The 25,806-nt window shown below is 40.2% G+C and overlaps 1 protein-coding gene across 1 annotated transcript; it reads right to left on the bottom strand.

Annotated features, from left to right (window-relative positions):
* Nucleotides 1-2,681: 2,681 nt before the first annotated feature.
* Nucleotides 2,682-24,452, bottom strand: snx25 (sorting nexin 25). Its single transcript, XM_023288951.3, has 21 exons — nt 23,242-24,452; nt 22,365-22,449; nt 18,565-18,781; nt 17,719-17,891; nt 15,557-15,743; nt 15,026-15,096; nt 14,070-14,260; nt 13,828-13,959; nt 12,680-12,829; nt 12,424-12,549; nt 12,135-12,299; nt 11,427-11,558; nt 9,207-9,347; nt 8,278-8,391; nt 7,678-7,755; nt 6,833-6,916; nt 6,621-6,738; nt 6,457-6,523; nt 5,474-5,655; nt 3,682-3,782; nt 2,682-3,567 (listed from the first exon to the last, which is right to left on the bottom strand). The coding sequence occupies exons 1-21, from the start codon at nt 23,590-23,592 to the stop codon at nt 3,502-3,504; spliced, it is 2,931 nt and encodes a 976-aa protein (XP_023144719.2). The 5' UTR covers nt 23,593-24,452; the 3' UTR covers nt 2,682-3,501.
* Nucleotides 24,453-25,806: the final 1,354 nt, after the last annotated feature.

The raw sequence follows: 25,806 nt of genomic DNA, 5'->3' as shown, positions 1-25,806 counted from the left end.
TTGAGTTTGAGTAAATTACTGTATGAACAGTATAAATGGAGTGCATGTATTGGTCTAGTTCACTACATAGTGTTGGTTCACCGTGTTTCATCAAGTCTAATGTCAAAGCAGTATCTACCAGATGATAGAACACTTCATGCTTCAAGCTGCTGGCAAGCTTAATAAAGATGCAGATTTCCTTCTCTAGCAGAACTTGGCAATTGTCCACAGAGCCAAAATTAATACCAAATGGTTCATTGAACATGATATTTCTGTGCTTGATTGCTTGTGCCAACTCACCTGGCCTAAACCCTGTGGAGAATCTGTGGGATATTGTGAAGCGAGGAAAATAAGAAACACTAGACCCAAAATTACTGACAAGCTGCAGCAGCTACAACATGGTGCTGTACTTTTTCTTAGGTAGGACTTTCATGCAGGATTTTTACTTGTAATTCAGTATTTCTACATGGCTGCATTGGTATATTTATATAAGTGAAGTATTCCAGTATTTCTTCCACCACTGTTGGCCAGTGTCCTAACCAAGTTACACTCTGTTCAGCTAAATGTATTTTCAAACTGATTAAAAGAACTGAACCAGAACCAGTTCAGTCACATTTGGAAGTTTTCACACTTATATGAACATATATTAAGTGTAGGTTTATTCTTACTTGATGGAATTTTCCCACTACCAATTGACAAATCGTCTGGATTTTTTGTTTGTTTTTTGTTTTGTGAGCCAGTCTTTTCCTCCTCAGTGACCCACCTTTATTTTGATAGCAAAGTGCTACACTTCTGTTTTTTTGCCTCCACCTTGACAGATCAGGGCTCAGCTGTGCAGCAGGGCTGGTTAAGGAGAAGTGAGGAACAGTTCACACCCACTGCCTCCTGAGAGGCTACCCACCCTGTAGGGAACACATGTTGCATTCATGTCAGAGGAAGAGGAGACCTTTTACAATGTTGTTTTTAGGGTGATTAAATAAAAGCAGCCCAGAACGCTTTCAGATGCAGTTTTTAAAAACCAAGTTCTTCCTGTTTCACACGAATGTACTTGAATAACACTGCAGATATGGCAAAATGACAATATTGCCTTCATTGCTGTTGACTTTGCAGTATCATGTGTTCTCCATTACATCTTATTTAACCACCGTGAGGCTTGTAAAATCATATAAAAGGAAACAAATAGTTACATATGTGTATATATACACCAATCAGATACAACATTCTGACCACTGACAGGTGAAGTGAATATCAATGATTATCTCTTCATCATGGCTCCTGTTAGTGGGTTGGATATATTAGGCAGCAAGTGAACATTTTTTCCCCAAAGTTGATGTGTTAGAAGCAGGAAAATGGGCCAGCATAAGGATCTGAGCCAGTCTGACAAAGGCCAAACTGTGACGGCTAGACGACTGAGTCAGAGCGTCTCTAAAACTGCAGCTCTTCTGGGGTGTTCCCAGTCTGCAGTGGTCAGTATCTATTAAAAGTGGTCCAAGGAAGGAACAGTGATGAACCAGTGACAGGGTCACGGATGGCCAAGGCCCACTGATGCATGTGGTCTGCTCCAACAGAGGAGCTACTGTTGTTCAGAGTTAATGCTGGTTCTGATAGAAAGGTGTCAGAATATGCAGTGCATCAGTTTTTTTGTGTATGGGGCTGCATAGCTGCAGACCAGTCAGGGTGTCCACGCTGACCCCTGTACACCACTGAAAGCACCAACAAAGGACACGTGAGCATCAGAACTGGACCATGGAGCAAAGGAAGAAGGTGACCTGGTCTGATGAATCACGTTTTCTTTTATATCACGTTGATGGCCGGGTGAGTGTGCGTCGCTTACCTGGGGAACACTGGCACCAGGATGCACTATGGGAAGAAGGCAAGCCTGTGAAGGTAATGTGATGCTTTGGACAATATTCTGCTGGGAAACCTTGGGTCCTGCCATCCATGTGGATGGATGTTACTTTGATACGTACCACCTACCTAAGCATCGTTGCAGACCATGTACACCTTTTCATGGAAACAGTATTCCCTGATGGCTGTGGTCTCTTTCAGCAGGATAATGCACTGTGCTACAAAGAAAAAATGGTTCAGAAATGGTTTGAGGAGCACAACAAGCAGTTTGAGGTGTTGACTTGGCCTCTAAATTATCCACATCTCAATCCAATTGAGCATCTGTAGGATGTCCTGGAGAAACAAGTCCAATCCTCACAATTTACAGGACAATAAATGATCTGCTGCTAACATCTTGGTTCCAGGTACCACAGCACACCTTCAGGGTCTAGTGGAGGCCATGCCTCGATGGGTCACGGCTGTTTTGGCAGCAAAAGGGGGACCAGGGCAATATTAGGCAGCTGGTCATAATGTTATGCCTGATCGGTGTATATACAAATGCATACAAGTCAGGATAAACATAAATAAAAACACATACTCCCCTCTTCACTTCAGCAGTTTTCATGTGTATTCACTACTTTAACTTAGATTTAAACCAAACCTGGTATAACTTGGTAAGTATATTTAATTGACTTGTCTGATATTGTAGATTTCAAAGTTAAAGTTCGATGTAGTCAAAGCTGTAACTTGATCAGCTTATATAATGATCAAATGTCAATGATCTGCATTTATATTTTGAATATTTATGGACAATATTCAACTCTCAATTCATTCTACTTAATAAAATATTTGAATAAATACAAACAATACACAACTTTACTTTTACAATTTATTGCTTATATAAACGCTCTCTAAACAATTTTTGGTAAAAATAAAATCTATCAAGAATAATCATAAATAAAATCATCACAATGACTTTTACATGACATCATATTGCACAATTATAAGCCGTAACAAGAATCACAGAACACAAGTGTTGTTGCTCAGGTTGTGTGTGGAAGGAATGTTCAGAGGTCCGTGGTCGACGGCGAACACCGGCTGCCTTTAAAGAGCAACACAAAGTCTGAACTTCAGCTGTCTTTGATGTATTTAATCAAGTCTGCAGATTATCTGTTCTAGAAATTGTCCAAACAATCAAGTCATTTACTAGACTGCCATGATTTACACTGGAACAAAAAATTAGTTCATATTGTTCTGGCACAGATCTGGTATTTCAGTGCTATTGAGGAAAAAAACAGATGTGTGTAACATAATGTCAAAAATACAATTTGTTCTTTAGTGAACATGGGCATTCTGGTACAAATGTAATGAGTCCAGTCAGACTGCTGTTCGAATAGAAAGAAATTTAATTCCCATCTTGTCTCTCCCTGTTCAGACAGGCAGCTTTAGATCTGTACCACAACAAAGTCGACCACCAGCCAAGTGTTAGCTCAGCTTTTCATCATCTCACTGCAAAGTAACAGAATGAGTGCGTCTCAGCTCTGACCAACACTGCTGCTTTCTGCCTGAGATTTAACCGAAAGACCATCTCGCTGTCTCACGTGGCAGTTTCTGATTGGTCAGCTACAGAAAGGCCTGAAAGATGAACCAGCAGAGCCTCAGCCAAAGACTCTGTTTGTGTGTTGCTTCATGTGTTCAGATGGTGTCCACCTCCGCTCTGAGTTCAGGACACAGCTCCTTGAGTAACATCTCCATCAACACCTAAAAAGACAGGGAGACAAACCATAAGTTAGTGGCTGTAGTTTTATATTATCTAATAATGACATCTGGTGTCATGACAAAGACCATTTTTGATATATTATGTGCTATTCTTACATAGAGGAGATGTTTGTTGGCACTAGCCTCCTGCAGAGCGTTGAAGATCTTGATGATTCCATAGCGGGCATTCTGCTGGCCAACAAGATTCGCTAGTGCATCTGATTAAAATAACAGAAAAAACATAATGCTGAAACACAAATGTTTTTTGAAGAAGACCATTTGTGACAATAGTACAACAAATCACTGAAATAAAGCAAAGTAGTGACCAGTTTAAATTCTCATGTGAAAATCAGTTTTTATTGTGTTTTGGATGTTTTATAAATTTGAAGGTGTAAAAAAATAAAGCGGTAACTCCCAGTTTTACAACTTTCATATAGTTTCCTTGTAGAAAATCGGCCATCTAGCTAAAACTTTGCATAATCCTGGACCCTCACTGCCTGTTGTTTCTAAGGTGAGACATTCAGAAAGATCACCTGCCTGTCCATTGGGATTATTTACGTTCTGAACCGGTTTCTGCTAACTCTACTTGTGGCTGAGACGCTATGAAACACAGCAAATGTCCTGCTGTTGGCTGCAGGAGTGAACACAAGAGTCTTAATGCACTCCCAGCATCTGAGGAACTGAAGTCACAGTGGACTAGTTTAATTTTTGATGGCAAATCCTTAGTGTTAGCATGCTGTGCAGCAAATGTGGCTAACATTACCACGATTTTTGAACGCATGCCCACAGGACAAAGCACTTTCCAAAATTGCAAAGCTAAGGGACATTTAGAATTACTAGAAACTTTAAAAACATTTTAAAACAATTAAGGACTGGATAGATTTATGTCTTTTTATATCACCTGTTGTGCTTCAACACAACCTAAACTCAGCCGGTGTTCACATCTGTTTGTTCTTATTCTGCTCAAATGCACTTCATTTCAATATGACTGAATTCCCAACAAAGCGGTTCCCATTTACATATTTTTCTGTTTCCATTGTCAGACAATGGAACAAGTATAAAATTACTGAAATGCAGCCCATCAAGACTACATGTAAACCAGCAGTCACTTCAGCTTCTGCTCAGTAGATTTTATAACCACAACATTGTTTGACAAAACTCACCACACATGAATGTAAAACAAAAGACAAGCTGTGAATTAGGCAATATTTCCCTGTAACATGTAGCCAGAGAGAAGACAGAATACCATGCTGTTGTGCTGTCATCTGTGCTGCTCTCATCTGTCAATCACTAAACAGAGAACACACCAAGGGAGTCTTCCAATAACAATATTTCCACACTACATAGTACGCCAGAAAATGATCTAGCCTGTCCCAATACATAGTACATCAAATGTAACATGCTAAAAAAAAATACCAGGTCAGATTTTGCAGCCTGTAATCCTCTGACCCAAAATCCTCTGCATTGTAGCATTGTAACATTACATACGTAAATAAGTTTAGCCACTGAAAGCATACAGCCAGATGGCAGCTCATATCTCACTACATGGTCTGCGATGGTCAAAGTTTAAGGCACATTATTGTGACAAAGTAGTCTGTCCTAGTTGTGTGCACTCTGCATGATACACTACGTACTATGTAGGGCAGTTGTAGTACTGCTAAGTAAAAAGACCATGGAAAGGTGTGTTGACAGCAATAACCCAGCTTCATTTAAAGCTACAGACACTGAAACAGTTTGTTTAGAACATGAATAAAACCAGAGGTTATTCAGCCATGACGAGATTAACTATTATTGTAGTGTTGTTAACTGACAATTGAGACATTCTGGGGACGTGAAACTTTCATTAATTTGCTGCAAAGGGGCACCATATGGTCGACTAAGATCTACAAGTCATAGGTGCACGTGTTACCTGGGATGTTGTCAAGTAGTTTCTGTTGCGCCCGCTCCTTTGTTTCACTGCGTTCAGAATCAGTTCGGACCTTCACATGTGGTGCCAATTTGCCGTTGGGCCAGAAGGTGTCCCTGAACACACTGATGTAACACACCAACATCTGCTCACAGAAGATCCAGTTTACAGTGTCCCGGATCTGTCTAAAATAAAACACAGAAGATGTTAACATCAAAGTTTTGACATCAGACAAACATACAGTCAGTGTAAGTCATCACAAAGTATACATTTTAAGCACAATAGAATGGGTTAATGAAACACTTGGCCTCTAGATCCAGTCTCAAGTCGGTCAATAAGACAATAAACAGGTGGTCTCTTATGGACTGCTACCTAGCAGGCTGCTTGTTGCCTTTTAACAAGTCTATAACCAGGCTGGCATCGTATGAGGATGTGCAAAGGCACCTTGAGATAAATGCTATTGTCATCATGTTAACTTTGTAGTATAATATTAACCATGTTCACTGATTTTAATTAGTATGTTATCATGCAAATATGTTCTACGTAACACTAAGCAGAAAGTAAAGCTGATAGTAATGCGGATTTATTTAAATTTTTTCATGACTTGGTCATGAGTGTAATCACCAGATTGTGAATTCATTCAAAATGTTTTTGAAATATTTCACTAAAAATAACAAATGGTAGTTAAAGTTATCAGGGATCAACATCTTGAAATCATGAATGTCTGTATGAAATTTTATAGCAATCTAATGGTTATTGAGCTATTTCCTTTTTGAGACATTGTCATTCATAAAATCGCAACACTGGCTAAAAGAAGTTCCTTGTTTGCTCAAATCAGAATCATGACAAATGAATGAGACAAAGTCTATTCGCAACCTTTTTTAAAATTCACAGAGTGTATTACAGGGAATTTAACGAAAGTTTGTTTCTATTTACTCAACACTGTTTTTGAAAAACAACTCAAATAGCAACACACTAGTACTTACTTGTTGATAGTTCGTCCAAATGTCACCTGGACTAGTGCAATTAGAGTCTTCCTCACCCACTTAAACACTGAGAAAAAAAGACAGACAGAGAGGTTGAAGGAAGCTGTTCAGTTAAATTCACTAAGATGAAGTTAGAATTCATGACAAGTCAGTAAACTGCTCACTTCCTCTGAGTTCAAAGATCTCTCCTATGAGCATGAAGCAGGGTTCGGCCAGGGCGTCCTTCCGTCCGTCTGCTTCATCGCCGTAGTCTGACAAGTCGCTGTCATCGTCACCGTCCTCCTTTAAACAGCACAAACAATTTAAATAAGGATGCAGGACGACTACAGCGGTTCACAATTCAGTGCTGCTTTACCAGCTATGCATGAGTGTTCACCTCAGTATGGGAGAAGAAGTCTCCAGGTAACCTCTCCAGGAAGGAGGCCAGAGAGAAAGATGACTTCTTCTGAATAGACATGACCTTCAAACACGGAACAAGATATTATTATACAATGTACTACACGCAATGGACACACTCCTCTGTAAAAAACCAACCATCCGGAAGGCTGGAAATGGTAAATTATCAGTATTGTATAATTATTGTACATCTCCTGGTGGTATTGATGTGTTCATCTTAATGACTGGTGGCCTTTATGGGACCAACTGTGTCACTGCTTTTCTATGCTGCCTTTGAAGCTGCACAAAACACACATACAAGCACATAAAGTAATTATTTGGTGTCTGCTGCAGTTGTAATCTGGTATTCTGTGGTTTGTATCTGGTGTAACTCATTACTACACACATTGCAAGTTCATCATTTCAGGCTTAAGTAATAATAAAGCCTCAGTTCAGGAGGACATGACTGTTGGTTCAATGCAGCAATAATCGATTTCTAATGCTTCATCACGTTTTGGGTTTAAAAACAGGTCAAGAGTGAATGGAACTGACTATATGCTGAGTACACAATTATCCTGAGGCATTGCATTACATGGAGCTATTTGAATCATTCAGTCTAGTGAAGGAATGTTAAAACCTCAGCTCCCAAATCTGCTATGAATGAACAAACAAAGCCTGTCTTCGCAGATACTTACTGCAATAAATCTAAAGTAGACAGAGCTTAAAAGCATAACAAAGCATATGTGGTAGCTTTGAGAAGGGATATTGCTTTTCTAAAGTATACATTTGTCACATGTATAATTTATCCCTGTGTTACATAAATTTTAAATCAGAGAATGTGGGTACCTTGAGGTGCTCTGGAGATGGGCTGAGGAACGCATAGAGAGCCTCTGACTGGCACAACCGCTCATCATTCAGCAGACGCTACAACACACACAAACACAGAGCTGAGGACATCAGCAGCAGCTGCCATTATGTACCACAAGGAGACAGTGGAAGCACAGATTTAGTCCAGGGTACACGTCTTCATTTATCAAGGTGGAACAAGAGGAGACTGTTGAGTAGCTCAAACTAGCCTGAAAATCTAGAACTTAGCTATAGTGTTGGACAAATGGTGAAAAATACTTTAAAGGTAAAGAATAAACAAAACAGAACAAGTTGACACTTCAGGTGGTAATCATGGGAATTCAAACTTGGTCACACTGACATTGATACTTAAAATGTCTGAAAAATGATCAGATCAGTGTCTACTTTTATATAATTATTGGTGTTAAATAACATCCCACAAAAAAGCACTTCAAATCAGCTCATCTGATTGGACTGTGGGGGTACAAAAGACAAAAAAAAAAGTGTATTTATGGTCAAGTTAACAACATTAACTTGTAGATATGAAGGGGCACAAATCCATTACAGTGTAATAAGAGCTTCTATTGTGTGCTTGTTTACCTGGAGAAAGGCATTGAGCTGTGTTTTGCTTTTGTCTAAGAACTTCTGGTCAATGGACTTGAAGGGAAGTTTACTGAGTGACGGCAACTGGAGTTTCTTCAACGACGGAAAACACTGTGAAGGAAAAACAGAGTTTAAACTGTGATTTTACATTAATGGAAGGCATATCACATTTTGTAAACAAATATTTAGTTTACTCTTGTCATTTGTCAATAGCCACTATAAAATAGACTCTACAGTTGATATAGTGACTGAAAGTAGGCAACTCTCCAGATCTCTCGGCCATCATAATCAATCTAAATCAATTTACTGTGGTACTGGAAACTCATTTAATCACAGAGAGGAGGCTGGAAATGCTTCAAATGGACTACAGTCTTTGCTTTTAGTGGCGTGTAATTTCAATAAATCCATCAAGTCATATTTCCAGCCTTTCTACTGCAGTGCTGTAGAGGGAGACTCATGCCCAGTGCTGCAGTGACACACAATATGATCCAATGTGGAGGAGAGGCGAAGCTTTAAAACATCAAGGCAACAGTTTCTCAGAAGTCAGTGTTTTCCCAGCATAATAGAATTTTTGTGTTCCTCAAAATAATCTTCAGTCAGTGCCAAAGGATTTTCAACAGTTCAGATTTTTAAAAACATATTTTTTCAAACACTTTTCTTAACTGGGTTTTTGTTTACTCAAGAATTCAAGATTTCAGTTTTTCAAACGGTCAGAAACAACAGGAAAATGTAGATTCCTGTCAAAAAAAAAATAAATCACATAGACTTGTTATTTTTACTGTACATGTACCAGTCATGATTATCACAATGCATGGTCTCCCCCTAAATTCCATTCTGAACCAGGATAAACCCTGGTAGTGGTGTATGCGTTGCAAAAAGCAGGGTGATAGCCGTTTAACACACATGCAGCTTCGGTGTTGTGTTACCTCGGTTAGTTTGCGGTGCAACATCTGGAATTCAGTGAGTTTCCTCTGGACTACCCAGCGACTGTTGGCCGTTTCTTCCCCTTCCACCAGGCTAACACACACACTGTAAGAAGCTACAGTCTCACCGCCTTCCTCTGTAGCCTGAAACACAAACACAGTAACACAGTGTCTCAGTGGCTCTACGCTACATTCTGCATGTGTCGGCGCACTTAATTTAGAACCACTACACTTTTCTTGGGGCCGTGAAATCATGTCTCCATTCAGTTAGAAAGTCACAAGACAGTGGGTAAGAAAATGATCTCACCAGTACAAGTAAATAGTCAATGTGTTATATACAAGATATGAATTATCTCAGTTAAAGTGCTGTATATGGAAAGTATCGTCTGTGCTGCATGACTTGCGTCTGATTTGCTTTCACATTCTGAGCTGAACTGTATACAAGAAATTATTCCACTTTCCCTGTTATTCATTCTGTGAGGCCTGAAGACAGCTTGTTCTTTGCTGTTAAAGATCCCTGCACACTCTGCAGGGCAAACCAAAATCTATAAAGTACAACTCAATACTTTCATAGGTCTTACAAAGTGCCTGGCATTTACCAGCTGACTCTCTGAGTGTGTAGCATCTTTTTTCCACATCCAAATTCTGCGCTACATCGCAGACCAGCAAACTTCAGCTCTGAGAGTTGCTGTGGCCGATTCCTCCACTCTACTGCTCTGGTAATTTACCCTGCTGTGCCCTGAACTTTGACTCACAGGTACTTCAATAATTTGTGTGCTGAGTCACTGCAGTTTGTTTCATGAAAGTTAGTGTGCATACAGTAGTGACATTTGTTCATGGTGGTTTAGTTGATTCATTTTTTTACTATTTGCCTTATTAGAGATAATAATGAATTTTGTCTTTTTGCATGTTATGTTTTAATGTCCTTAATGCACTTTGTTGGTGTCTTTCCATTCTGATAATGGGGTTTACTTTCATTTTCTACCTTGCAGCACTCTGGCTGCTTCCTGCTGTCACACATTATTATCCCGTCTCATTTCATATGCCATTTGTAAACATGGCTGATGCCCCACATCTGAGCAAAACCATGTGGGGCATCAGGTCACTTTTGGACTTGGGAGGGGTCGGCAGATTGTTTCATTTGGGAGAGGTAGGCCAGTAGCTCCCCAGTAAGTATGAATGAACAGTAAGTAATAAATCCACCACCAAGCCCTGCTGTTAGTTCCACACCCGGTGTCCGAGCACATTGTCAGCCCCCTGTAGGTAGTTTATTTCATAGTTGTTTTTCTTTTATGTTTGTTTTTTTTCACAATAAACAGAGATCATTGTCACAGTGTGTCATGGCATTCTCAGCATAAAAACACAATGCCAAAGTCCACCACTTTTGCTTATTTTTGCAGTACAAAAAAATTTTAAAATTATGTTTGTCACACCAGTGCAACCAATGGAAAAAGTTAGTCTTAAGCCCTGTTTCATTAAATGGTTTAGCTGACTGCATTGAATGTTTATGGGATGCAAAAATCAGAACACTGCTTTGGGTCAGCTTCAAAAAGACAGATGTTGGCTATAGTTATCACTATACCATACAGTCACAGTCTAGTCAGACATCCAAATTGATCTGCTGAAAAGTTGCAACTTTAGTGCTGGACTATCTTCAGTAGAACTAATCCTGTACCGAATTGTGGGTAATTTAATGTTTTTTCAAAGTTAAAAAAAACATGGTTGCCCAGAACAACCCTAGCATCATCAGCTCACATTACTCCAGCAATAAGCCTCTTCCTCTGGGAAAACTGAGGAAAGAAACTGTAACAATACAAAAAAACTGCAAAGTCCTAATGAGTCTTCAGAAACTCTCATCACTGCTTATTCCACAATATTAGCCCCAAACCACAAGGGATTTGAGACATTTTCCTACTTTTTTGGAATAACAAAGTGTCACCATGGAAATAGCTCTTAGCTCAGAGTTAGCCTGTAGATTAGTAGCTACCTTAAATATAAGTCAGTCTTTACTAGAGTTTTACCATCTAGTTTGCATTAAACTACTCTTAAAGGGCAGATTTAGACATATCTTAACCTAAAGACCAGCCCAACGTGTCTTTATGACACCAACTTCAAAAAACCATGTTGATACCAAGTAGAAAATAGGGTCACCAATAATAGATGGCTACCTTTTAAAGTCATGTACAATGTGTGATTTGTTATGATAAATGGGATCACTGTTACCTCAGCAGTAGTAATAGTAGCCGTCCAGTGTCCCAGGTTTTCACACCACCAGTCAGTCCTTGTGATATGTTGCTGGAGTTCACTGTGTTCTTTCTCCATGGCTCCAATTTCTTCCTTTAGTTTGCTCACTATCTACGAACACACACGAGAGACAGATTTTAACTAGGATGCATGCATAATTAAATTAAGGAATGACATGAAAATGAATAGCAATGTGAAGCAGGATTCAGCTCAGATATGCTTTTCCACCCTCAGGCACCCAGATAGCTCAGCTGGCTGAGTGGGCAACCCATGAACAGGGGCTACAGTCCCCGACGCAGCAGTCATAGGTTCAAATCCAGCCCATGGCCATTTACTGCATGTCATTCCCTAACTCTTCTACCCACGTTTCCTGTTTCTTTCCACTGTCCTACACAATAAAGGCCAAAAATATAACTTTAAAAAAAAGATCTGCTTTTTACATCAGGAGTATAGTTGAAATTTTTGCACAATTCTTTCAAAATTTATGCACATTTACATTTAAAACCACAGATATTTGGGCTTTTAGTAGTTGCTCAAATTTCACACCAGCTACAGATTCAACCTCCTGATACTGCAGACAAGTTTGAGGTATCATGATGGAAGCGTTCCATTAATTTTGACATCATGATTGTGAGTTTTATGTTGTCCTGCTGTTTGATTTTAGCACATTTGCTTGTGTTTTGTTACCTTTTTGTCTGGTTTGGGTGCGTTCTGGATGGAGCCCAGGGCCTGTCGCTTGTATTCCAGTTTGTCATAGAGTTGGCGCAGTTTAGTAGCAGCATAGCTGGCCTGCTCATTGATTCCTTTACTGCCCTCATCTCCAACCTCCTCTCCTGCATCTAGACCCTGACACTGCACACACACAGATACACATTCAGACAATAAAGACTGCATAAATCTACAAAAAAGACAAATTTGAGAATCAACAGATGATGGTCAGAAGTGTGTGCATGTGTTATTTCTTTATGTGTCTGACCCCTTCCTCCTTTTCTTCTGTGCTACACCGCGATTGGCTGTGCTGATCGTCTCGTCTGATCAGCCTATCATAGAGGTCAGAAACCAGGAAGGAGGGATAGTAACGTTCTCTCATCGTCTCAGCCACCTAGACGATGTTTGAGAGCGACAGAAATGTTTCAGTGTAGAACATACCAACACGGTGACATTTAAGTATGCAATTGTAATGTTATAGTATACAGTCTACAGCTGGAGATAGTAACAAAGTCAGCATTTACCTGTTCTTGAAGTCTAACAAAGACTTGTGTTCCTCTGTTCCCCACCAGACTCTGCTGGATCTCCTTGAGGAGAAACTTCTCGACTGGAATTTCTCTGCTTTCCACAAAGAACTTCTGGTAGATTTCCCCTACAATTTGGGGCACCTCACTCTGTCAAACACACATTAACAAACAAATAAGAGTTTACTTGTGTACTTTTTCCACCATGTTAATGTACTAACACTCATCATTCCACAGTAAAAAACATCCACTTAACATTTAACTGGCAAATACTGTTGGTGCAAATGACATTTGCTAAAGTAGTGTGTAGCTATTCTGAAGCATGTCACAATTGTCCCAGGAAACCACACAGAAAGCTACGCTTGAAGTGACCCAATACCCAATTGTTTAGGGTACAAAATCCCTGAGCAGTGAGTCTCTGGTTTGATTACCAACTGGGGAACTTTTATTACACATCATTCCAGACTCTCTTTCCTCACATTTGCTGTCCCTGTCAACTGCCGCTATGAAATAAAGATTAAAAAAAATAGATGAAGAAAAAGGCCCAAAAAATGTTTTTAAAAATTACAGTGAAGAGCAGCATTTGACACCAATTTCAAATTTTATTCCAGGCTTTATCAAATATGTCATAATCAGTAGCCCTTAAGACCTTTTGAACAGTGCAAAACCTGTGAAATTCCCTTTCAGCATTATCAAGCATTCCTGTTTTCTCTTCACGAGAAAGGTCATTTCAGAATATACAAAACTCAAAGCTTAAATGTAGGACTTTAAAAAATATAAATAAACATTCATAACATTCAAGCCCTTGTCAAATGAGGTCATACAAAGTCAATTAATTCTACCAGCACTGTTTATTTTTGCATTTTTGCCTTTAAACTGTACTTTCAAATCTAGTGGTGACATTTTAGATGTTTGGCTCTAGCAACTAGGAATATGGTTAAAGCTACAGCAGGTAAACCTAGGATGTTGTCATCGAGTTGCCGTAGTTATGACATAGGCCTTGTTGTGTTGACAGTGTTTGTGTAATTACTCTCTCGGGCGGATGGCAGATACAAACATTCCATGCTGACAGTTGTATTTTTAGTTCTACAGGCAGAACCAAAAGTAGTGTTGAGCTAAACCCTCTGGAATGCATGCAGACAGGTTACCTTGTTGGCAGTTTTCAATGTTTCCACCAGTTCCCAGAAGCTTATCAGAGCTCGCTTATCAACTCTCTCCATGTAAACTCTGAAATGTTCTCTGTAGCCTGGATTACACATAATGTCATCAAACTGGAGAATCTGGATGAGGAGAGCAGAGAGAACAAAGTCATGATGATACATGGAGCACATTTTATCCAAAGCATAAACCTTCAACCACATTCATGTCAGTCTTAAAAGGCTCTTCTTACCTTCTGACTTTGAGGCTCATCGCCGTCATCCGCTCCTCCCTCCTCATTGTTCTCATAGTTCGGTCCACCAAGCAGGCGTATCCGTTTTTCACATTGTTTCTTAGCAACAGTCAGCTGATTGATGTATCGCTTCATATCTCTGGCCCTCAGCAGGTCGGCCTTCATAGCTGCTGACTCTTTGCCTTTTCGCTCTAAGAGAGACAGAACATGGAGGACAGAGGAAAGTTAGATCGGCGCAGTTTGAGTATTGCTGTGCTCCGTGAAAAACAGGCTGACGTTAAAACAATAGTTCAGCTAATTAGTTTTATTAGTAGACGGACCTTTTCCTCCCAGTTGTTCGTACTCCCCCTGTCATGCCTCTGCGCCGTCACAGGGGGGCGCACCCCACACTTTGAGAAACACTGGGTCACACTGCCATCAGTCTATCTTTCTATCTAAAGGTCTGAAATTCAGCTCAATGCATTATGTAAAAATAAACATATCAAAATGTAAAATTAACCAGTGCGACTGAAGACAATAACTATAGAATGCAATGAAGCAAATACCAACAAAAACTATGTAAAAAGAAAAAAAAAATCAACTACTAAATCTACTACATCTACTAAACACTGGCTTGTTATTACGAGCAAATGTGAATCCTTACATTAGTCTTAAGTAAGGCCTCTTACAGCTGTTCTGAACCTTGAATGTAAAGTTCAGTTTTCATTGTCAGTTCTTTGTGTTTAACATACTTTGAGAGAAGGATAAACTAAGTGTCTACAGGCTACACAGAAAATGACTGACACAAAAGCTCACATCAGATCACTCAGCTCTCTCAGAGGTGTTGCAACAACAAGAAAAGTGAAGAACTGCACAGTTGTATTTTTCTCCTACATAGCTGTTGTGGATTGTAAATTGAAACAACGCTGTGCTTGAATTTTTTTATGTCATGACGCAAAATGTTCTTTTGTTTGTACCTTTCTGCTTCTTGAGCTGTGGGAGGCTGCTGATGGTGGTGGCATGAATAATCTCTACCACAATCTGATACCTACAAAGACATGGAGAGGAGAAAAATCCATCAGTTGTTAAATGGACTGCCTTGGATGAAAAAACTGATTGCCACTGACGCAAACATGATATTAACTGAGATGCATGAAGTACATCATGTAAATGTAGGAAAATGTATTCTATGTGTATAGAACTAATACATTTTTCAGCAACAAGTCAGTACACAGTCATTATTTCTCAGACTAACAAAACCATATAGCAGCATCATGTCTACACCGCATTAAGATCTAGTATATTGCCACAGAGACACGGTCTGTTCCCATGGCAACCCCTCAGCATCAAACAGATCAGTAGTTAACGGTGTCTGGGTAACACGTGTGATATCATGTGCATGTACAGTATGGTTTCTTTGTGGGTAAAGAGACAGCCTCAGCTTAATGAGCTGTTTGGGAGTATATATAAATATGTATATGTGGGTGTGGTTGCCGCTGCTCCCATGCCTGAGTTGTTTGAGGAAATCGACATCAGTGGAAGTTGATATCAGTTTGATGAAGTCTTCATAGGAGGCAGCGTAGGTGTAGGCTTTCTTCTGCTGCTCAGCCTGCTGCTCTCTCTGCTCCAGCTGAGACAACAGCATCCTGTTGATGGAGTCTGGATCACTGAGCACCTCGACCAAAGGCTTCAACACTGGAGAACAAATACACACACACAAAGATATAAACATTATAAATGTGCATAAATGGGACAATGATCAAATGACACATGATTTACTACTTTCATAAAGTGGATTTAGTACTAAGTTACACTTTAGGTAACAAAGCCGCATTTCTTCATCTATTACTATTCAAAGCAGAAAAACACGGGTATAATTACACCATAATTATAACTGAATTCAAAAGGTCACACAACATTATTGTACAGGAGTTAATCACATTAACAAATGCTCCATTCAATCAGATTGTCCACAGAAACAATGCCAGAGTGCGCATGCACATCACCGGGGACGTGGAACTGGAGAACCTTAATGGAAAGCAGACATCATTAGTGCTTTTATTTACGCCTGTGATTTCTTGTTGTCATGTGAATAATGTGCTTATGTGCTGAGAAAAGTGTGATTAAACATAAGTAAAATTTATTACCAGCATGTGTTTAATTCCCCAGTCATGGAAGAATGACAGAGACAAATAACTCATCATCACTGATGACAACGAGGGCAGAGAGTGGAATCAGTTTCATCATGTTTACACAGTGGAACTGTTACTCCGTAATAAGATGCACTGATGGAATTGCAGCTCCTCCAGTTTAATGATTTTTTTTCTCCTAGTATTCCATAACATTCAAGGAAGCACACTCTTCCCTTTCATGAGGTCAAAAAAACCCCAGAAACAACATTTAGCATGTCCACCTGGTGGCACTGCGACTGAGAGTATTTCAGCTTATGTGTCTGACAAGCACCAGACTCTGATCACACATGTAAAGTTTCAGGCAGATTGGAGCACATACAGGCCAGTTAGACAGTACTTCCTGTTTCATGGCGAAACATCGAAATTCCGCCAGCCGTCATTTCCACGCCCTCAGACTGTGCTGAGCATTTTGATAACTTTTTATCACCCATGCATGTTGTACATCCTGGCCAAAATCCAGCTCTCTCGGGGTTACCCCGTTTGAGTTTACAGCCTTTGAAAATGTCCAAAAATTGGTTCAAAATTGTCCAAAATATGACACATAATTCAAAATGGCCAACTTCCTGTTGTGTTTTGGGCATGGGTGTCAATTACAGTTTTGAACGTCTTGACGAGTTACATATGTATGCCAAATTTCAGAAGTCTTGGTCACATGTAGTGGTCGTAATGAGGGTCTGAGCACCAAAGGTGCGTAGGACCCTCTGGAAATACAAGGAATTCTTATTATAAATGTTTGCAATTTTCCAGGGGGGGCTATTGAGCCATTTTGGCACATAGGTGTGCCATTCCCCAAAGTATCAAATTTTTTGCCGGTCCTGATGTGTGTGCAAATTTTCACACCTTTTTTGAGTATTTGTAGGGCCTCAAAATGCGTTTCTTTCATTGGACGAAGAAAGTATAATAATAAACCCAAAGGTTACAATAAGGTCTTCGTGCTCAGAGTTAAAATGAGTGAAGTTCATGATATTGCATTGCTATGCTTCAGCAGTAATGGCAAGAACTGCATGCATGTTGATATCTTTATTAAAAATATTTTTAAAAATCGTCCTCATGCAAAAATAATACTTCAATAATAGTCAAATTTTATGCGCGATCTGTAATTATGAAAGTAACGACAAATAGAAATGCATGCAAAAGTAGCATATTGTCAATATTTTACAGATCCCCCAAAATTTCCGAAATCAAGTCTTCAGCGAGCTCCTGTATTATTAAGAGGGGTAAAGGTCTCCTCTTAAAGCACTACTTCACTTTGTGACCTTTTCTTTTAAACTAAATCAGCATATTGTTGTTACTGTAAACCGGCTGTTTATTACCAAAGCAATTACCAGTAATACACTTACAAAGGGGAAAAATGAATGTATTTTGTTGTGTAGTGGTTTACTTGGTGCTTAAGCAGGGAGCATCTGTGGAAAAAAAGTTAGTGTGGCGCCCTGCAAATACAACCAGGCTGCGATACAGTACCGGAATACACATAGTACCTTTAGTAGTGATGACTTCTGTGAGGCAGCAGCGTAGTGTATGTGACTTGGCATCCTTTTGTGGCAGCAGACATAGCAGCAGTATTCTGGCTACACAGCGGAGAAAGGCCATCTCTGAGTCTGGACTGACCAAACAGGGATGGAGAGGAAACGGCCGAGCACATTCCTCTGGTCTGGATGCACACATTAAAAAGATACCGATTAGAGCGGAGACATAAACAGAAAGAGACGGAGCCGTTTTGAGGCATTACTCTGTCACGGCTAGACATCAGATTATATTATATGAGATGCAGTGACTGGCATAGCTAACGCGATCATCATTATTCATAACTCAGCTGTGTTACATCCCAGTGTGTTTGCCTCCAAAATGTGAGTGAACAAGACACACCGCGGCTGCATCTCTCCCAAACTACTGAGGACGAGGGAGAGCAGACATCTCTGTAGTGTGATCAAATCATAAGTCTCGCCTGACTTGCCGAGATAATAAAACCAGATGATGTGTGAATCATCACTGTCTGCTCTTTGTCTGTGAAAGTGTAGCCGGCAGATGCAGAGGGAGGATTTTTATGCTGTTTACGATGTACTGAACTGCAGTAATTTCACTCCATCGGTGTACACAAAATAATGGTGCCTGGTATGGACACTGATGGGGAGGAAAATCTTTTCTGTAACAAATCAAAGGTAGAACATATTTCCTGATAAACAACAGTGAGTCACACCTCTGTGCAAAGAAAGCTGCAGTTAGGAGCTTATGTGCACCGATAATAAAACAACAAGCAACACATTATTTTGCTGGTTTTATTATATCTAATGCAGCGTTAACTACACACGTGTGTGTTTGTGTACCTTGCAGACGCAGCCTTGAGGTCAGTGAAATGTGTGTGCAGGATTCGGATGCTGTCGTAACACACTACGTTGACAATGTCTATGTCAGCAAGCCTGGATCTCAAGTGCCCAATCATCTGCCACCAGTCCTCTGACAGCATGGAGCACAACTGGCCTTCATCACGACTCAGAGGAACGTACCAGGACAGGATGTAGTCTCGGTAGGCATAGTCAAACACTGGGGAGGGATGGAGAAAAAACTGGAAGCTAATTTTTGCTAGAATATTAACACCACAGAGACAGCAAGCTGCAACAAAGAAAGATAATATACAGCGATAAGTGCTATTATACTATTGTATTGCACAAAATGCCAGTCCTCTATTAGCAACTGTCTTTTTAGGTTGAAAGTTTTCTGAACACGTAGAGCTGTCCCAACTGTTTCCAATGAACTACTGAGCAACACACGAAGAGTCTACGGTTTCATTTCCCTAAAACCCAGGTGCAGCATATGAAAAGTGGATGATGCTTTGTTCATTTGTTCATTTACTTTCATTACACAGTTTTCTCACATTTAGATGAGGTAACTAGAGGCAGATTGTAGGAGGAAGCTAAAGCACCTGAAGAAAACACACGGGAATAAACGCAGAACTCATGAAGAACACATGCAAACTCCACACAGGCAGAAGGCTGCAGCTTTGATGGTGGATTTCAACCTCAGGTCGCAGCTTGTGTACACATTCACAGTGTACATGAAGCTTTGAACATGAGGCATCAAATATGAGTGTCTCTGCTTGTTCAAACAGCGTGGCACAGAATATTTAGAGGTTGCAATTATGGTTTAGACAAAGTAAACAGTTTCAGATTTGATTTCCAAATTACTGCTATCAGTTTAATGTCCGGCTACAAGTAGATGTTGCAACAGAGCGACATCTCACTGACAAGTAACTATCAAGTTATAGCCCAGTTTTCATCTTCTCACTAACAGACTTTGAGGTTTATTTTGTTCATTGTGTTAATGTGTACATCTGTCCCACTGTCAAATTGTGAAGTGTAAAGGGGCACCTGGCTGCTTTCTACTTTCAGTCAAACACAGGATTTACTGATGTTCACAGTTTTCCTGACACTGTAACATCACCAACAGGGAGTAATCAACTGAGCAAACAGCAAATGGAACACAGGCCAAAAAAAGAAGCACTTTTTAAAATGAGATGCGTTGTTTTTCAAGTCAAACATTTCAAGTCTTCACAAATTCAAACACTCAAGCATTACAGCGGTGAGGTCAGTTAAGTCTGAAGTTTTAGGGTTTTGGCCTTAGACGAGACATTGGGATTGGAGTGGACGATATAATTCCTAATTATAAAGCTTACATTTTTAGATACTAAATTTAAGCAACTGTTTTGATAAAATTTCCACATTCTCACTCATTATTTCACATACTGTACAAGATACACAATTACTGCAAAAACACAGCGCAACCACAGAAAGATCATAAACTCTTGTCTTCCAAAATGGCATTGTTTTATGCGTTAAAGAGTAAATCAAACTGTGAAATCTCAGTTAACATCATTGTTGTAATTACTGCATGCCAATGTTACTGGTTCATTTCTGCTTTGAAGAAAAAAGTGGGGAACTTTTCTATCTTTGAATCAGAACTTAAGGGGAATTTTGTAAAAGATGTGAATCAAATCAATCTTTTAAATGTTTCGCATCTTCACACTTTAAGAGCGTAACTGAAGTACAGACGTCAGTACAACACATGACTAATAAATCGGATCTGATGTATGGTGCTGATACACTGTAGAAGACAAAATCTCTCTCCCTTTCTCTCGTAAAATATCTACAACAGTCAGCTTTGGCAGGAATATACGTTAGTCTGCTTGAGTTTGGACCTCCTCTCATGCTACAAAGATAGGCAAGTTAAGCCAACTGGTAAATCTACAGCCAGTGTGAGAACGATGTATCCTGAAACACAAACTGCTAACCTGCAGCTAGCCTCCAGCCACCGCGACTGTGAGGATTGCTGTAGAAAATGGTTGAGGAGGAAGGATGGAAAAGCGACTGCTCTGATAGCAGACGAGAATCAATCATGCATTAGTGGATTTGTTCCATCTCTCCGTTTGTACTTCAAACAACATTTTACTGGCATACAACCCGTGACCTCACATTCATCAACAACAAAAACTATTCCCAAGAATCTCACATGGAGTTAGGAAAGTGTTTTTAAGTGGTCTCTTATTTGCTGTTTTATACACTATTCTCCACAACTACGGCAAGATATAATACCAGATTTAAATGCATCACTTTAAATAACTGAGCAGACACACAAATTGATACTTCAATTCGCCAGTTCACTGACACAGCAGGTCTGGATGGCAGACCTAATAATGTCATCATAAACTTGTGCCGCACGACAACCAAAGGACCTTTTCAAAACACACGGGAGCATGTGCAAATACACACCCTCGCAGTAAATCCTGCAGCCATCTGTTGCTTGACAGCCACACATACTGATCCACTGACTGTGCATATGTGTGTGTGTGTGTCGGTGTGTGTGTCGGTGTGTGCCAACGCTGTGTGATTTTAGAACACGGCCTTCTACTGGTATAAAGAGTGGGAGGGATCAGTGACAGGTCACGGTTACTGATAGAAACAGAGCTCCATCAGTCAGCAGTTTTCTCAAAAACAGAAGTCACAGACAGTCAATCGTTTTTATGAACGAGCCAAGACACTCAGTGCCAGTGAAATGGACACAGCTCTTTGAGGGCTGTGTAGACACTGAATGAAAACACTTCTTTTAACAGTGTATTCACCAGTGACGAGTAAAATGAGATCATTTTTGCATCACCACAATCAAATGCTCTGTGTCAAAATGGTAATTTACACATTTACATGAATGCCAGAGGTGAGCATTCCATTATCATACCAAACTGTCTGTTAGAATATTAATGTTTCAATTTGATAACACTGAACATGACAAAATGTAAAGCACTTTTGACATGTTGAGATGAGCCTCTAGCTGAGTGGCTTAGAATGGATACCACACTGGTGCAAATGCCATCAACAGAGTGCCTTCAGTTCAATTCCTGACCAGCCAGACCCTTTCTGTATGTCACTCCCCTGCTCTATTTCACCAAATTCCCTGCCTGTTTCTACGGCATATTTATTTATTTATGTTGTGGCTGCAAATAGCTACAACAAGCACAGTTGAAAGCAAAATTCATGCCCACATTTGATACCACAGAGCACCGGTAACACTTGTTCTATATTTTACGGCAAAAGCCATTGATGGAATTAAGCAGTGCATTACGTGGCAGAAAGTAACTACATAAAATCTAAGAAGTAGATACAGATGCTGCTTTAGTCTTCAATTCAAGCCCAAAACCCTGTAAAACCTAATGCTGATAAAAGTGAAAATGCATCTTTTATGTTACACATCTGAAAATGTAATTCTTGTGTTATAATGTGAACATCAAATGTAAAAATTTTAAACAAAAATGTTCACATTTGACACTCAAGTGATCTCAGAGATACCTTCAGCATTAACAGAAAACCAAAGAGATGAACATGTTTTTCCCCTGGCATTTTTGACTTTATTTTAAAAAGTGACAGCAAATGTGGGAGAGAGTGCAGGGGACTGACAAGGACGGCATTCAAACCGGGAATCCTCTGGTCATTAGGTTACCTATCTATTGCTTTTTGCTTTACTGTCAGATTTAATGGTCACAACTGACCCAAACCTCCCACATGTAATCAGCTCCTAATGTATTCACATCAGCATGGACTAAACATAAAACACCTCCTGAGCAGAGGTGATTCATTACCTTCCTTCAGGGTTTTGTCCACATTGTGTGACACCACCACCCTCCTGCTCTGGCTCGTCTCCTGAACTGGCACTGAAAAACGACCCTGAAAAACAACAAGCATCAGATCACTTCTCCTCGCTTCAATAACATACAGACATAGAACATAAAGTCAGGAAATATTGGGCAACAACAAGAAGGGAAGGAAGAGGAGCCGGACAACTGTGCGTTTAATGAGCCTAAAATCCTGACAAAAGAAGCAGCCCAAATTAGTCATAGCTCGTGCAACATGTCGACCAGACAAATGCTTGTGACAATATGCCCCCACTGTCAACATCAATAAGTCATCGGCAGCAAACAACACAGCTGAAAGGCAGCTGCTGTGCTGCAAGCTGCAAGGACACAATCACTTTCCTTGAAGAACACATTACCATTTACTGGGTGCTTGTGCAAACGTGTATTCATATTTGTGTGTGTGAAGTGAGTTAGTCTAAATCCAGAAGCATGACTCTACCTCATTTATTATAGAACAACACGGGGAGGATGCGAGGACAGGGAGCGAGCATGAGAGAGGGGAGAAACATGGAGATGGAAGGAAAATAACTCAGGGGCGGGGAAGTGTGACTGTTGATGGGAGCAAAGGAGGATGCAAAAAATGGAATACATGAAATGTGCAGCAGATTTGGTTCACCAGCAATGTGTGCTGTGACAGAAAAGCAATAAGATGTGAGTAGAATTAGTCTGTTTTCCTGCCCACCTGTGAGTTTAAGTAGTGATAAGAGCTGACAATTAACGCTGATAAGTAATGCTGATGTGAGATCACAGGGAGTGTGAGTGTTGTCAGAGTTGTTCTACATGTCAGTAATGAGTTTGAACAAAGGAGAAAGCAGCATCTTACCATGAGCTTGTTGAAGAACTCCAGCCGTGCAGCTGACTGCCTCCTGTTTCTGTCAAAGCAGCTGACTTTGAGAGGACTCTTCCGGACCAGCAGGACAAAGCTCCCAGCCAGGAAACACAGCAGGGCGAAGGATACATAGATGAAAAGCTTCAAGAAGAAAGAGGTGAGGGTCAGGCCTCCCCAGGCCAGCTGAAACACTACTGCTGCCACCACGCCCAGGCAGAAAGCCGGCACGAACCGGAAAGAGGAGCCCACAGAGGAGGTGGAGGTGGCAGACATGGGCCCCTCTTCTCCTCCGGTGCTGCTAGTCCCTCCAGTCGGTGGTGTGGTAGTAGTTGAGGGGGTGGGCATACTGCGACCCCACCATCCATAAATGTGTCACTGCTTGTTAGGCTGAAACGTTCCTCCGAGAGTGTATATGCCAAGTCCCAGCGGTAGGTATACTGTGTGCAACCCTCGACTACAACACTGTCTCCAAGAAGCGGCATCCCCGCTCTGACATCTCCTCACCGACCCACACCGCTATGTTTTCCGCGCTCCTAGCATCGGCCCGCCCGGCAGCAACAGGCTCGGATCCCCGCAAGCTTAGTCATCCACACCACGGAGCTCCAGACAGCAAAAAAAAAAAAAAAAAAAAAAAAAAAAAAAAAAACAGGACACCGGGGTTTGTCTTGACAGTAGGAGCTAACAGAGAGCAGATAGAGAAACCCGGCTGATGGGATGGACGGATGGAGGAACAACCACCGTCACCTTGGAGACTAATAGGTGCACGGGTAGCTTAGTGACTGTTGCTAACCAACCGCGCTAGCAGGAAGCTAAGCTAGAAAGCCAGCATAAGTTACTGTTACCTGACTTAAAGCAAAAAACACACGAGAAGAGTCATAAAGTCTCGACTTACTTTACAGTTTAGATACTCAGCTGAGTCCAGCAACGACAGGTAGCTAACTAGCGTGCTTGCTAAGTAACCAATTAAACATCAGCTAATGCTAGCTTGCTTACCTATCGATTAAAAAAGGTGTCCAATAACAACACTACATTCTCGCTTCCCTCTCTGTAAAATAATTCACCAAGAGGCACTGTAATGGCGAATTGAAAGTAACAGGAACGGGGCAGAAAAATAGGTCCAAGCCGAAATTCTCGAAAGATAAAAAAACAAGTTACTGTTGTTTTCGTAGAGCTCCAGCTGACTGACAATCTCTCTGAACTGAAAGGGTGTCAACCAATCAGCGCTGGCTTTAAACGCTGACCGTGTGCCTGTTTTAATTATCAAAGCAGTTTGAAGGGGCGGGGCTTCTCTGTGAGCCAAATTGTGGATGTAACGCGTAAAGCACCGCCCAGCAGGACAGCTACTTACTCAAATCAAACGTACCAGCAGATAAAGGCTCATGCCTGGTTTCTCTGAAGAAAGATTTGTCTCAGATACTGAATTTCACAAAGACGTCATTGTGTGTCAGTACAAAATAATGTTTGTACAGCAATGACAAATCATATTTCAGCCATATTCACCGGACAATTTCAAACACTTTACTTACATACAGCGGATTTTATTTGTTGACCGTTTTTAAAGGGGTGGCCAGACTGAGTTACTTAGGGACGGCAGCATGTCGCAATTTTTTTTTCCAGCAAATTGCAGTTTCATTTGGAGAAATATGTCGTGAAGACTCGTGCTTTTTATGCAACCTGTAATTGATTATAAATCTAGAATGGTTGCTAAAGTTCAGATTTTAAAGTGTTTTTAAAGCTTGCAATACAATTATCGTTTAAATAACATTAGACTCTTGTGGCAAATGTGTTCTACTCAGGACATCTGTCTACCTATCCAGCTGCCAGGGAACGTTTCCACAATATTGGTGAACATTATCTACAAGTTCTAAAAATATGTCAAGAAAATAGTTTTATCAAATGTTTGAAAGACTTTTATGATAACAAAAGAGGCACGCAGATGTTAGTGAGGCCAAAGATGGCAGAATATTTTTTAAGCAGAATGATTTATAAAGTTTCTGTAATATAACTTATTGAAGTTGGAATATTTGCCTTTTTGTTGAAGTTACACATTGCTCTATAATGTGTTTGACAACTTAACCAAAATGCATTTTTAAAAAGATAATATTGTTTTAATCGGTCACACAGTTCAAAAAGAAATGCAAATTTCTATCAAACCTCTTAAAAGGGAAAAAATCTGTCTCTATATTAAAATGCAACATGGACACATTGGATATTTTACAAACACACAGCAGCTACAGCAACTCCTTCTCTACTTATTGTATATTTGTTGTGCGACTTTGGTAGCAACTTTTATTTTTCTGAATATGCCTCCAAACTCATTTCATTTCATATCATTTCTTTGTTTATTTGGATGGGACAGTGTATATTAATGAACATACAGTCTCATAGGTTTACACAAGGTTGCAGTACATAAGCTGGATTTAGCACAAGGCTAATTTCCATCCGTTGTCCCAAACATAAAAGAAAAACATACAGAGTTACAGACCTATAAAAAAAACAATATAGTAAAACAAAGACAATGATAAATTAACTCTGGCTGGGTTAAAGCTACCCTGAAGT

Source organism: Amphiprion ocellaris, chromosome 13 (genome assembly GCF_022539595.1).
Source record: "Amphiprion ocellaris isolate individual 3 ecotype Okinawa chromosome 13, ASM2253959v1, whole genome shotgun sequence".
NCBI lineage: Eukaryota > Metazoa > Chordata > Actinopteri > Pomacentridae > Amphiprion > Amphiprion ocellaris.
This window is presented reverse-complemented; position numbering and strand designations above follow the sequence as displayed.

What these genes read in the sequence shown, in the direction of transcription:
- snx25 (XM_023288951.3), bottom strand. Translation starts at nt 23,592, where the DNA reads ATGCCCACCCCCTCAACTACTACCACACCACCGACTGGAGGGACTAGC. An exon ending in CTCAAGGCTGCGTCTGCAAG is followed by an intron (nt 17,892 to 18,564) that starts GTACACAAACAC and finishes GTGTGCATCCAG; the next exon opens with ACCAGAGGAATGTGCTCGGC. An exon ending in TGCACCGCAAACTAACCGAG is followed by an intron (nt 8,392 to 9,206) that starts GTAACACAACAC and finishes TTTCCTTCACAG; the next exon opens with TGTTTTCCGTCGTTGAAGAA.